The sequence below is a fragment of the Nannobrachium achirus genome (genome assembly GCF_963921795.1).
Source record: "Nannobrachium achirus genome assembly, chromosome: 10".
Classification (NCBI taxonomy): Eukaryota; Metazoa; Chordata; class Actinopteri; order Myctophiformes; family Myctophidae; genus Nannobrachium; species Nannobrachium achirus.
The window spans coordinates 25,763,808-25,778,525 of NC_137819.1; the positions used below are offsets into that span (position 1 = coordinate 25,763,808).

General features: G+C 42.3%; 1 protein-coding gene across 1 annotated transcript in view; it reads right to left on the bottom strand.

The window, feature by feature from the left end:
• csmd3b (CUB and Sushi multiple domains 3b) overlaps positions 1-14,718 on the bottom strand; it is a gene marked incomplete at both ends in the record, with an annotated part of 797,030 nt that overhangs the window by 339,131 nt on the left and 443,181 nt on the right. Inside the window, 1 exon segment of the mRNA XM_080735998.1 lies at positions 13,938-14,050. Coding sequence (XP_080592124.1) covers positions 13,938-14,050 — 113 coding nt within the window.

Sequence of the window (14,718 nt, forward strand, 5' to 3'; positions counted from 1 at the left end):
GTCCTAGAACACCAAATCTCCCACTCTTTGATTTAACTACAGACAGGTACTTTGTAGATTCAACGGACAAGGGAACAGTCTGGACCAAGGTTCGATTGGTAAAACGAAACAGAGAAGGGGCATCTTTTGAACCACTTAAAGGGATATTTCACTTTTTATCATCTAATCAGGCTTTTGTGAACACCCCAGGCAGTTTTTAAGTTGCTCGACTCAGTATTTAGATATTTGATATTCATTTAATCAGACATCCCCTTCCTATAAAAACCCATTGTAAAATCAAACTCCATTTGAACCATGATAGATTCATCAAAAACACCTGTCCTTGGTTCTGGTGACTCATACTGTCCTCCTATAATACAGGAGCAGGCCATGTTCTTTCAATTACGTTTTTCAATTTGTAATAGTTTTTTTTTTTTTGGAAAATGAAAAAAATAAATACAAAAGAATAATTATTATATAGTGAAATATCCCTTTAAGCCCTGTATAATAATGTGTACGACAAACAGCGAAAATAGCTGATCTACAAGCTCACAACACATATTCTAAAATCTAAAACAAATGAATGTCAATGTACTTAGTTACTTTACAACACTGAGCGTATGTGTTCAAGTGTCCCTGAGCAAGACTCTTATCCTCTTGCATCCTGCTTGTGTTTTATTTTTTATCCTTTGTTTTGAATTTTGGACTTAAAGTCCAAGTTTTTGGACTGTTTGCTGGCGGAATAAAACATTTATTTTGCTCTGGGGCTGCTCTGCCTACTGTACAGTATGTACTGTTGTTTGCACTTGGGTCCAACTCTCTCCACTCTCACTGTAACATACCGTAAACAGAAAGCAGGCAGAATGGGCTGCTGGGTAGATCAGATCAGAAGTGTGATCGGTCCCCTGCTCTTCTCTCTATAAAGTGCAGAGTAAACCATCACTACTATCCGTAAAACTGACTATTTTTACGCCCCAAAAAGTACATCACTTACTCTCCACCACATACACATATTGTTGTATATTGTATTGTGTTAGCACAGTCTCTGTGGAACATGTCCCGTCAACATAGCTGATTGTACCTGGGGAAATAAACCACAAGTAGCAAAAAAATAAACCCCTCTCGAATCTCGATTCTCCTGATTCTTGATTCTAGCCACCGATCGATTTGCGGATGACACAACCCTGAACCCTTGCTGGCCTAATCAGCGACGGGGACAAGTCTTCCTAAAGATTGACGGTTTGACCACAGATTACTACTGCTGTTGCAGCCAGAACAACTTTGGAGCTCATGCGTTCTAAAGACTTTAGAGATGGATGGTTGCCATCAGGAACTGCCTGTGCCCTAGCTCAGTGGTTCTCAACCTGTGGGTCGGGACCCCCAGAGGGATCCCCAAATTATTTTGGGGGGTCCCCAGAAGTTTAGCTAAATGTTAACATTGTTTTCTCTCCTTGCTCTGAATTCTAACATTGTTTTCTCACTCAATAGTAAACAGACCAACGTACAGTATAAGTGTATACAGGGTATCTGCACATTTCTAAAGTGACAATTTAAGGACTTTAAAGACCTTTTTAGTACCTCTGGTCAAACATTGGTCAAATGCTCACAACGCCTCGCAACGCGAGGCGTTGTGAGCATGTAGATCGGCTATTTTCACAATGGAATAGATGGGATCAAACTAAATGTAATGCCAACTCCTACAATTCCAAGTGCTCGTCACGGTGGGGGGTCCCCAGTTCAAATATGATTATTTTATGGGTCACGGCCAGAAAAGGTTGAGAACCACTGCCCTAGCTGTCACTCCCCTGGTCCTGTCTGTGTGACTGCCCAGCCAACAGTGTATGGAGTCGTTCAACAACAACAACACCCCAGACCGCAGGTGGAGAACATCACCTCCATCATCAGGAGAGGATCACCCGAGGATGTTATCCTTGCGGTAGATTAAGACATTCAACCTGCCACACAAAAGAAAAAAGGCCATCATGGAGTCCACCCTCTCCGACATTCATCACCATCTGGTTCGCTGCCTCCGCTGACAAGGACAAGGGCAGAGGGGGGGTCACCGGCCGTGACCTGCCGTGTCTCCGGGACGGATCGCTGCTGACCCTTCTCATCCTGGACAGTGAACACCACCCCTTCCAAAGACTACCCTCCTTGCACCACCTGGACATCCTCCTACTCCCCATGGCCTCTCACAGCCCCCCCCGGGACTAACCCTTAATCGCTTCACCCTCCCTGCTCGCACAGATGGATACACCCACACGCTAGTGCAGTATCTCCTGCGTATAGAGTATGACTCACTCCCTAGCTTCCGCTGTGAACTGAAGACTCACCTCTTCAGACTCCACCTAAACCCATAGCACTACTGTAACACTCAATGACCATACATGAAGCTAGTTAGCATTTTTTAGGTTTTTGAGAACATTTGTTAATGATTAGGTGCATGGTCTACCTATGTTATTGTTTTTTTCTAGATTGATAATCCTATGCATTTATTATTGTTGTTGATGTTCTGACATATTATCTTGCTTATTATAGTGATGTATTATCTGCTTATTGTAAATCGCTTTGGATTAAAAGCATCTGCTTAATGCCTATGAGAGTGTGATAGCAATAAAGAATGCATACACAGGCCATTCCTGTAAGTGCATATCCATTCGAACATGATCTTTTAAAGCGTTTTTTTATCCTTTATTTTGTTACGGCATGGCTCCTATAGGGTGAGGGATCTAGAACAGTGTGTGTGTGTGTGTGTGTGTGTGTGTGTGTGTGTGTGTGTGTGTGTGTGTGTGTGTGTGTGTGTGTGTGTGTGTGTGTGTGCACTGCCTGTGCCCTAGCTCAGTGGTTCTCAACCTGTGGGTCGGGACCCCCAGAGGGATCCCCAAATTATTTTGGGGGGTCCCCAGAAGTTTAGCTAAATGTTAACATTGTTTTCTCTCCTTGCTCTGAATTCTAACATTGTTTTCTCACTCAATAGTAAACAGACCAACGTACAGTATAAGTGTATACAGGGTATCTGCACATTTCTAAAGTGACAATTTAAGGACTTTAAAGACCTTTTTAATACCTCTGGTCAAACATTGGCCAAATGCTCACAACGCCTCGCAATTAAAAATTACATTTCAAGTGAAATATATGACAGTAGTCAGTCATACAATGCAGTAAAACTGAACTGAAATTAAATCGGGCCCATATAGTGTTACAGGCACAACGGAAATTTGGCAAGCATGTGAGCAAAACTTTTGCATGGATCCACAATTGTCTTGGGTATAGCCTACGTTACCAGTTGGCACTTTCTGAAGCATTTAACTTGTTAAAACATACATTTTAAACAGTAAAGGTCGTTGCACACGGCTGCATTTTTTTCTGGACGAATATAGGAGCAAATTTCGGAGCACGTAAATTAAGAAACCAACCTCACGTTATGTCAATCACGTTTGCACACGGCCACCCGTTTCATATTTATTTTCGGACCACTGGGTCCCTTGCTCTCTCTATCTCTCTCTCTCTCTCTCTCCTTACCCTGAAAAACACATTTGACGAAAAAACGACCTGGTCTTGATGTGTAAATATTTCTTATGCTGATTTCTATTCACTACAATACATCTACCTCAGCAAATCATATTCCTTGTATGTACAAATATACTATAAATATTTCTTAGTCTGATGGCATATAAATAACTGAAAACAACTATGCTTTCTTGAGAGGAACAACCCTGAAAACAGTATTTATCTTAAGCTGCAATCAGTTGTTAACTTGTAACGGTTCACAGGCCTGCACTGTAGCTCTATTTCCATCAACAGCCCGGGTAAACAGATGCAGGGGGTGGGAATGCTACATGCCTTCAGTACAACCACGGCCTTCTACTAGTGACTGTTGAGCCGTTTGACTGCAGCAGTTACGGATTCATTACCTTGCTCAAGGGTAGTTTGACCGTTGCTGAAATGCCTTCTCAATCTGCTGTTGCAACGTGACGTCTGCTCTCTCGCAACTCACTCACTATGGGGTTGGGTTAACTACTTAAACCCTAACTCATTGCCAAGGGGCATCTAGCCTGAAGGACTGACACATTATGACAAATGATTTGATCTCTCACAACTCTCATGACTTTTGAATTAATCTTAAGTGATGTTGACCAAGGAATTACATAAGTTTCTTCAGAAAGCTTCAGTTAAAGTATGTCCATTACTCCAAAATTTGACAAAATGGGCTATCAAAACCACAGTCTGATGTACCGTGAAACTGTAATGCATCATGATTTCTTTAAACTGCATTTTCAGACTCAGAATTGGGTCATTGGTCTATTGCTTGTGAGCCTCCACATTGGGAAGAGCTGTGCTGATATATTTTAATGAGCTTTGAGGCCAGAGACATTTTACATTTTTGGGGGTTCTGGACTGAGAAGTACATTGAGGTCTGTCTGCGTGACTAAAGAGCGCTATAAGAGTGCCTTTTAGAGCACTGCAATAATTAATCATGCTGTATGCTGTTTCCATGCCTGGGTCTGTGTGGTCTGAGGCCGAGAAGCATCATAAATTAACTTCCTGAGTGCCATTCTAAGGCTCCTGAGCATCAAATAAACATGCTACAGTAAAATACCGATTAGTGTTTAGCCCTGTAATTAAGGAAATATCTAGATTAAATATTTGTAGAAGATAATGCACCGTATGGGTTAGTTCTTAAATACAATGGCTAGATCAGCATATCGTCGTTGTTGGGTGGAAACCTTGTATCTCCAAGTTTCAAATTTGTCCGTTCTTTCGCAAAGTAAAGCCCTGCTTCATCATACAAGGCTGTCGCACAAAAGTAGTGAAAACAGCAGATATACAAGCACACAACGCCTCGCCGTTCGAGGCGTTGTGTGCTTGTAGATCGGCTGTTTTCACTGGTTTAAATCATTTTTAAAATGATAAATGCAAAACAAACGGTTTGGGACATACAAGGAGTTCACGCGACAACGACGATATTGTCCTGCATGTTCTGCACTCACAGTATGTGTCTACTGGGTCAGATTTGCTGTGAGTTGTACAGTACTGTAGGTAGAGGATTATTCATGAATGACATGAATGTCACAGACGGTGTTTGGATTGGCCTGCCCACCTGAGCACTCCGAATACTTACAATGATGTACTGCCACTTTCTGGTGAATCCATTTACGTGTGTTGGGAAGCTGTGCAAACTTCAGGGGCTTCCAAATGGACCCTTACAGGTCTTGTGCACATCATTCCCGCAAGCGCTTTCAAGAATACCCGCTAATGTATAAAGTTTGGATAGTTAAGGGTAGTCTTGAAAGCGCTTGCGGAGTTTGTAACATAACATTATGGATTTAATTTGGACCAACATACAAGACCAAAAAGAACCACAAGCTGGCACAGCTAATGAACCGAGCAGCAGTGTTCAAATCCAACCTCATTAATTTATCATCAGATCATCTTGAACTGTAGGCTACTTGTTACATGACGAACCATAACCCAGGTTTAATCATTACTTATGCTCTTGTTTTCCTGTCTAGGGTCGTACAATCAATGCAATCTGATTCACTACACCTTCCTAGGATCCCTACTCTGCATCTGATTGTACGCAAAACACAATTGCATTGACATTAACAGATATATAATTTAGCTGCACCTTACCAGCTCATCACGGCTTTGCTGGCCCAGCTATTCCTAGCTGATGATACCCAGCACAATCACTAAATAAATATCAATAAATATCAATAGCACTAATCAACAAGACACAGACCTAATACTCTGCTGTGATAAAAAAATAAATACAAAATATATATCCTCAACAAAGACAGATAAGGTCAAATCTAAATAATCCACAGATGTGACGTAACATACTTCATAACGTTTCCATGAACACGGCTGCATTTATTTTATCATCTGTATTTGTTCTTGGGTATGATCCACATGGTGTTTGAAAACATGTTATTATAGTGTTATTGAGTGCCAAACCCAAACTCAAATGGACACAAAATGTTTCATCAAGTTTAGTCCACCAGGGTTATATAACCATAATAACAACCTTGCGAGTGTGCACAGCACACTTAGCACACATCGGAACACACGGCACAACAAAGGCACATGAAGGGCAGTTGGATGAAAGCTCAGTGACACATATGACAGTTGTGTGAAATGCTACCCATAGAATGTCATCCAAAGAATCATCACCCATCATTTTGTGTGTTAAATGGTGCATTCATATGGTGCCTTCCTCCAAAGTGCTTTACAATACAATTGCACACGCGCACACCAGGAGGAAAGCATGCAAGACACCGACCTGCTCATTAGGAGCAATTAGGCGTGAAGTGTCTTGCTCAAGGACACTTCAACACGAAGCCAGGAGGAGCCGGGTATGGAACCGGGAAGCTTCCGATTGAAATACAGCCACTCCTGAGCCAGTGTTGTGACTGTATCTCTGTCTTTAGCACATTCTCCTGCACGCACCCACAAAAAGCCTTCTTGACACCCCAGCATTAGAGGGTTGAAACTATTCGCTCACTAGCAGAAACACCATAGTAATGCCTTCGCCTGGCTACACTCACTGCTGCCATGATCACAGGAAAGACGGGGCGTGACACCCCATTTCACCTTTTGCGGCTGCTTTGAGAATTACACAGCTTCTTTTTGTCTTATGCGCGAGGGTTTAGCGGCCGCAAAAGCCGTGCAATTCTTTTGTGAATTTGCCCCGCAGTGAATTGTATTATGTACAGATTTCTCTACTCTAATCCATGGATTTAGGCAGCTTGCTCCTTTCATGTCCTCAGATATTGACAGCTGTCCAGGATCAAAGAGATAGGAAATAGCCCAAGAAATCTGTTCTAGGGTGGATGTTCCTTTCAACCAGCCTGTATCCTGGGGCCAAGTTGTTAGCATTGAGCCTCGTGGCAAATCTGTTAGATTTACGTCTGGGGGGGGGGGGGACACTTAGCCCATAGCATGTTCGAAAACACTGCCACAGCTGAATAATTTCTGAACATCAATTAAGCATGCAAATGATCAATTAGCTGTGTTCCATTCGGGGGTGGGGGCACCAGGCTTTCCTTTAACAAAAACTATTAGCATGGATTCACTGCTTCCAACGACACAGCCAGCAGGCTTGTACAACAGCGGGACGTTAAAAACTTGAAGCTTTAGTGCGGAACGCGCTGCCAAGTGATTACAGTTGTAACCCCCTCCCTCTGTCTCTGGACAGCCCTTGTTCTTTCTTTCTCAGTCTGTTTTGGCCCTGTTCGCCTCTCTCGCTCCATTCCCGCACGTCCGTCTGTCGCTCGTTCTCTCTTGCTCTGGGCCTATCCATTTCCCCGTGCCATATTCTCCTCTTGTGTACGTACACATAACTCATTAGGAGGTCATTATTTATTCATAACTTCATAATTCGGGCGGCAGCAGAGCGAGACACCGATGAGCCGAGGGGCTGACCCATAATGCATGCCCGTGCACTTTATTGTTTATTCTTTATTCAGGATCCCCCCATTAGTTATTACCGCGCTAACAACTATTCTTCCTGAGGCCCAGGAGTGTACGTGCACATCGACGCATGAACTCACGCACAGTCGGCTCACGCGAACCACGCACTCTCACACAAACAAACAAAAACGCCCAGTTCAGCTACTTGGTATTATCTACAGCCAGGCTTCTCCCACTGTGTTCTCACAATAGTGGCTTATAAACTCAACTAAACCTGCAAAAAACATATTGATTTATTGATTCTCTCAGAGACAAGTCTGGAATTGTTTACATACTCTGCATGCCAGTTTAGACTATACTAACACTGCCCAATTAATTTACTTTCTTTCCAATTTGGGCATTTTATACCGAAATAATTCATTCTCCCAGCGACGCGACGAGTTGAATGCATTATCCTAATTATACAATACAGCAAGTTTAGTGATAGTGGTGCTATAAAAGGACTGTACAATAAAGTGAAAACAGGAGGAAAAGGCTCAATGATTGGATAAGGGAGTACTCTAAATGCTAAGATAAAGAGTATAAATGGATAGAGCCCTGGGGAGTACGCTCAAGTAGATTAAGGTACAGATGAAGTTAAGTGGAAGCCATCAGAATATATTATGTCTACTTTCATCTTGATTTCAATAGGATTGGTTTGGGTGTTGCAAGCAAAAAAAACAAAAAAAAACAGCAGGTCTACAAGTACGGTTGGAATTTGAAACCAGACAAATTGGAGGAACCAAAATTTTACATTTGGAACTTGTGGAATTCACCTGGTTCTCAAACCTTTTAATTTTAAGAACCACCAAAACACTCAGCGATACAGACCTGTAAGGGTCCATTTGGAACCACATACAGTACCTCAAAGGGTCCCTGTAACTCAATTTAAGAACCAGTGAGGAACATATAGGAATCTTTAAAGGGAACAGTTAAGGAATTGAACCATTAAGAGGGAATCTTTAAAGTACCGGAATCGTACAAGCCAACGACGCGTTGTGATGGAGCACTGCTGGACATGTTCTCAGTGCTTTGATCAACATACCGGGAATGGTCTCTAGAGAAAACTACAGGGTGCCGTTGCATTTTCATTTCAGTGTGCATGCCATGTCGCTAGGAGGCGGTGACGCACTGCCAGAGAAACAAGTGGCGTGATGTCCACTTTACTTCCTATCACAGCTGTCTTGCTTTCTTTGTTTATATTCTCCAGTGCAGCGTGGCTCCACAGCAGTGGTGGAAAAAGGTACTCATATTCTTTACTAAGTAAAGTAATCAGCTAGTTTCAAATTGCGTAGGTATGACATTGGTTTAACGTGGTTAAGGTGTTTTTATAATATTATAATTTATATCTGAGAAGTAAATAGTAACTATAGTTTCAAATAAATGTAGTGGAGTAATGCTGCATTCACACTGAGAGAAGTCAAGCTAATGGTTTGCTTGGTAATTCAATGTATTCTCTATGCAAACCAGCTTTAAAAATTTCCAAGCTTTTTTTCCAGCTTGGAAATTTTAAAAGCTGGTTTGCATAGAGGTTTGCATTGAATTACCAAGCAAACCATTAGCTTGGCTTCTCTGTCTGTGAATGAGGCATTAAAGTAGTGACTTTACACCACTGCTCCACAGCTGAGCCGACGTCAGCCATGACATCACACATTTTGTTGTTTTTTGCCTGTTCAAATGGAGACTCAAGGCAGAGCGTTCTCAAAGATTTCCACCCAGGAAGGTGGTTTCACTTTGTTGCGTTTTCAACCCCCGAAAAACGCTGTTGTCGTCTAAACGGAAGGCATATCTGCCATTTTATTTTGCCGTTTTAAAGAACCCGTCTCCGTCTGAACAAGGTCTTAACCGCAATCCAAATATAATTTAAGAATGAATTAGTCGGGCGGGTTTCGTTTATTTCTTATCATCCTATTAAATTACCCCATTACATTTTTGGAACACCACGTGTGAAGCTTTCAAATTAGCGGAGATTCATATGTAGCACGTCTCTCTCTCTCTCTCTCTCTCTCTCTCTCTCTCCCTCCCTCTAATAATTTATATTATATTCCCAGGCCCCCTGTAAGTCTCTTTGCAACCCATTAAGATCCGACAAGAGCAAGGGGATGATTGACAGCTGACAGGAAGCAGCCATCAGTCTCTGCCTCGTTAAGAACTCCAGCTAATTAATCAACTAACCTATCAGACCAGTGCCACTCATTAAGGTACTAATTAACCTTTTAAACCAATCAAGATCAATTAAACCAATTAACAGCAGCCCCCAGGGGGTGGAGTGGCCAAAACTCCCAGTCAATCAATGAGATGGAAAGCTGTAGACAGATTAGAGACACGGACAGGAAGAGAGCTAATAGCAGTGTTGATTTCGTCGACTAAAACTATGACGAAAAATGTTTGTCGACTGTGTTTTTTTCACTGACGAAAACTAAATAAAAACTAAATAAAAACTAAGCTGTGATGACTAAAACTAAGACTAAATATATTGACAATTTCGTCAACAAAATAAAAACTAGACGTTAGGGAGGGACTAGTGGAGAAGAGAGTTTGGTTGCCCTCAGGTGTTGCGACGCGTTGTGAGCTTGTAGATCTGCTATTTTCAGCACACAACCAAGTGTAAAATCAGTCATTACGATGCCATCAAGGCCTGCCAAAATACATTTTAGTCGACTAAAATCTTATGATATTTAGTTGACTAAAATTAGACTAAGACTAAAACATTTCAGGTGACTAAATTATGACTAAAACTAAATGACATTTTATTCAAAAGACTATGACTAAAACTAAATCAAAATTTGCTGTCAAAAACAACACTGGCTAATGGACCAGTGCTTCTCAAACGTTTGCATGTCAAGGACCCCCATGTTCATGTGAAAATAGCCACGGATCCTCATTTGAAACCCCATTTTTGCGCCTCCTTTTGTTGGTGTCCCCCTGGAACGCTTTAGAGCAGAGGTCTTCAACGTTTTCAGGCCAAGGACCCCTTAGTTGAGACTGAGAGAGAGATGAAGCAGGGACCCCCACATCCCATAGATACCATATAGTGTCATTGTTTGACGGCACAATCATCAGTGTGTTTTGGATGCATGTCAATTTGTGTTTTCAGATATTGAACCATTTGAACCATCAATACTTAAAGGGGAAGACCACCCATTTTCAATATTGAAATATGTCATTAATATACCTTAGAGGAGTTGTGTGGAAATAGTAAAAAAAAAAAAATTCCCCCCCCCCCCCCCCCCCCTTCTGTGTTGCCTAGAACTGGAGGATTGATTTTGGGGTTTGTATTGTAAAGTACAATGTGTGATGTCATCAAGTTGTACTTTACAAATACAAACCCCAAAATCAATCCTCCAGTTCTAGGCAACACAGAAGGGGGGGAACTTTTTTTCTATTTCCACACAATTCCTCTAAGGTATATTAATGACACAGTTCAATATTAAAAATGGGTGGTCTTCCCCTTTAATAAACTTGACCTTTCACTTAGTCTACTCTTTTTCCCCTCTACAGTCTACAAACCACTTTGCCCAAAAAAATGCTGATCTACAAGCTCACAACGTGAGCATCGTGAGCTTGTAGATCTGCTATTTTTGGCTAAAGTTCTCTGAATATGGACGCTAGGGTTCAAGTGGTTAATATAAAAAAGGAGGAAAAACAGCTTTTATCACACAAAGATTTGGAGGACCCCCTAGGGGTCCCGGACCCCCTGTTGAAGACCCTTGCTCTAGAGATCTCGATTTGCTATTTTTAACATTTTAACTACAAGAATCTTGTATGGTGGTCCCCGACACACAATATTTTCAGATGGGGGCCTGTGGTCATGTATATAAATGTTGGGGTCCTTGACATGAAAAAGTTTGAGATTAAAATGAATATCAAATATGTAAATACTGAATCAAGCAACTGTCTGGAGTGCTCACCAAAGCCCAAGTCGACGTAAAAATGACCCCAAACTGGTTTGAAATTGAAAAAAAACAAAAAACGAAGAATAGGAGGGTGGGGCAGGGAAAGAGGAAATTAATCTGTGGAGGATTAATAACGAGAATACTTTAGTATTTGTAGTGGTATTTTCTTAGATTTACTCACAATATTCTGTTTGTGTCCATTATTAAAAATATATATACATTTCAATGAATATTTCATCGAATATTTTGCACAAAGCAATGGGAGTTGCCATTTTCTTTTTTCCCCTGTTTCTCTTTTTCCTCCCAATTTAGTCTTTATGCCAAATGCAAATTACTGCCATTCATTTCCCAGCCTGAACCGCGCAACAGGCTTTACTGGACCTTAGTGTATCCTGTATCTCAGTGGTTCTCAACCTGTGGGTCAGGACCCCCAGGGGGGACCCCCCAAATTATTTTGGGGGGGGGGGGGTCCCCAGAAAAACGTTGTTTTCTCTCTCAACAGTAAACAAACCAGCATAAAGTGTAAGTGTATGGAGGTATGGAGTATATCTGGCACATTTCTAGTGACAATTGAAGGACTTTTTAATACCTCTAAAATGACAAATTAAACATTGGCCAAATCGTCAAATATTAGAGGCAGAAATTGTGAACATTTCGTAGATCTGCTATTTTCACAATAGGAACCGTGTTATACAAAATGCAATGCCTCAACGCTTAATGCTCGTAGGGTGGGGGTCCCCAGTTAAAATACGATTTTTTTGAAGGGGTTCGTGGCCTGAAAAGGTTGAGAACCACTGCTGTATCTTAGTAATGTTGTCCGTCTATGCCTGTGCCCTTGTGCCCTTGTCAGGTCATTTTACGTCTCTCTCTCAGCCGCTGATGCCCCTCGGTGACCCTCTCTCTCTGATGTTCTGTCCTTTCTGAGCTGAAACACACCACCGTCTTACCCCCCTCCCCCCTCTGGCTTTAACTAGGGCTTAGGCGGCCAACATTGCCACTTTGGTAGGCTTTACCCCGGATTTAGGGATTGAAAACGCTAAAGCACAAAAGAGCACAAAACAACCTTCTGAAGAGGGGGAGAAAAAAAAAGGAAAAAACGTAAAGAAGCAACAAAAGAAAACAATGCAACTCGGCTCAGTTTAGAACCGCGGGGCTAGTGCTAAAACACATCATCACAGCTGCTTCGCGAGGATCGATATCGAGATCTAGGATACTGCACACACCCGGAGGGGCCACCTCCAAGGAAGATGAACAGAAAAGCGTTTCCAAAACCTATTTCATATTTCACAACAAACAACCGAGTCTTACAGTCGTGCTGGGCTACCATTTCGAAAGGCGGTCGTCTCCTCTGATCGTACATTATGTTTTGGTGATAGTCTTGTTCAGCAGTGTCTGCCACATCCATTCGGCTCCGGCTGCCCCCGCGATACTCGCTGAGAGCAATATTACTCATGTGCGACAAGTCTGAAACGTGGCGCTTGCATCGTCAGCTGGAGCAGTCATGATGTAGGGGGAATCCCTCGGATACATTCCAACCCACGGCCATCCTATCTGTCTAAGTAAAGACGAATATACCTGTTCAAACTATCTTGGTCAAATTGCACTGTGAGGGCACTGAGATAGTCAGAGTCAACATTTGTGCTGCAATAATGATGAAATAACCAGTATTAGCCTGTCTGGTCTACTCCCAATATGTCATGGTAGCGTGGGAGGAAGAGAGGAGGGAAAGGGTAGACAACAAACATTTGAGTTGAGTTGGAAGAGAAGAGAAGAGAAGAGAAGAGAAGAGAAGAGAAGAGAAGAGAAGAGAAGAGAAGAGAAGAGAAGAGAAGAGAGGTGGGAAACAGAGAAGAGTCTGGTCTGGCAAACCCTTAGAGAGAGTAGATTTTAACATAATTCTCATAGAAACACATGCAGTCCAGTATTGTGTTGAAAAGCATCCCAAAACGACCCTGAATTGTAATATTTACTAAGCCTTTGTTTTTCGAGGAAGAGGCTGAGGTGATTCAAACCGCGGACAAAAGGGCTTTAAAAGAAAAAGAAAAGGATCAAAAAACATAAATAATAACACCTCTATATTCCGCCCTGCTTTGTGCGTGCACTGCTAGCATGAGATATTCAGCTCTCGTTAAGTCCCGGGGTGGAATTCTAAATGCATTCCACCGGCTAAGGTCTGAGGCAGAGTGAACTAATTCTGTCAGAGGGCGGCAATCAGAGAAGGAGAACGAGACAGAGAGAGAGAGAGAGAGAGAGAGAGAGAGAGAGAGAGAGAGAGAGAGAGAGAGAGAGAGATGTGACGATAAGGAGGGAGGAGAATCAAGGAATGGTGGCAGGGAGTTGAGAAGAGACAAGGAGATGGGAGTGGAGGAACATAATTGGTGGTTAGCGTCAGTCAAGGAAGATAAGAAAACAAAGCAAACAAGAAAGAAGATTATACAAAAAGAAAAAAAGAAGGAGGAGAGGTCGGTAATAAAAAATAATAATAGGCAAAGAAGCAAAATAACAGATCCCTGCAAAGAAATGTCATTAAGAAACAATAGTCTGTGCGTGTGCGTGTGTGCGTGTGTGTGCGTGTGTCTTTGTGTGCGTTCGTGCGTAGCAGCAACTTACCTTGGTAGTGTCCGCTGAAGCCGCGGTAGCGGTGGTTGCTATCAGTGACAAAGTGAAGGCGGAGCCAGTTCTTGTTGCTGACAATGGGAGCGGGGACGTTACTTCCTGACAACCTGAGAGAGAGAACGAGGGAGGGAGAGAGAGAGAGAGAGAGAGAGAGAGAGAGAGAGAGAGAGAGAGAGAGAGAGAGAGAGAGAGAGAGAGAGAGAGTTAGATCTGACAAACTCGCAGGCGCACACATCTACTGTAGTTACCTTGCAATCCTTCACAACCCCAGTAAGAGTTTTCTGTGCTTTTCTCAGCCATGACCTGCCCACAGCTTCTAGCCGAAGTAGTAGTCGGGGTGGGGGGTTGCTGCTTTGCTCAAGGGCAGCTCAGCAGGGTGTGGTATTAACCACATCTGAATCCTGTAGAACAACGGTTTTCAACCCTTTTCATATCAAGGCCCATTATTTATACGGTATTTGACCCAAAGACCACAATTTGATGAGCCTCCACACTTGGTCCACACTTCCATGCTGTTTTGACGTGGTAGGCTACCATAGAAGAGATGACAGGCAAACGTCGACCAAAATAACAATTATTCTACTGTATATTCTACAATCTCTACATTCTATTATTGCAGAGTTGATACTTTTGCTTAAAGGGCCTACACCATGCTTTTAAAACTATATTTTTTGTATAAATATATGCTCAAAATTGAGTCTTAGACAGGTTTTAACCCTCAACAAACACTCTGACCATTCCTTTGTTTGTTCTAGCTCTACTATAATGAGGCTCT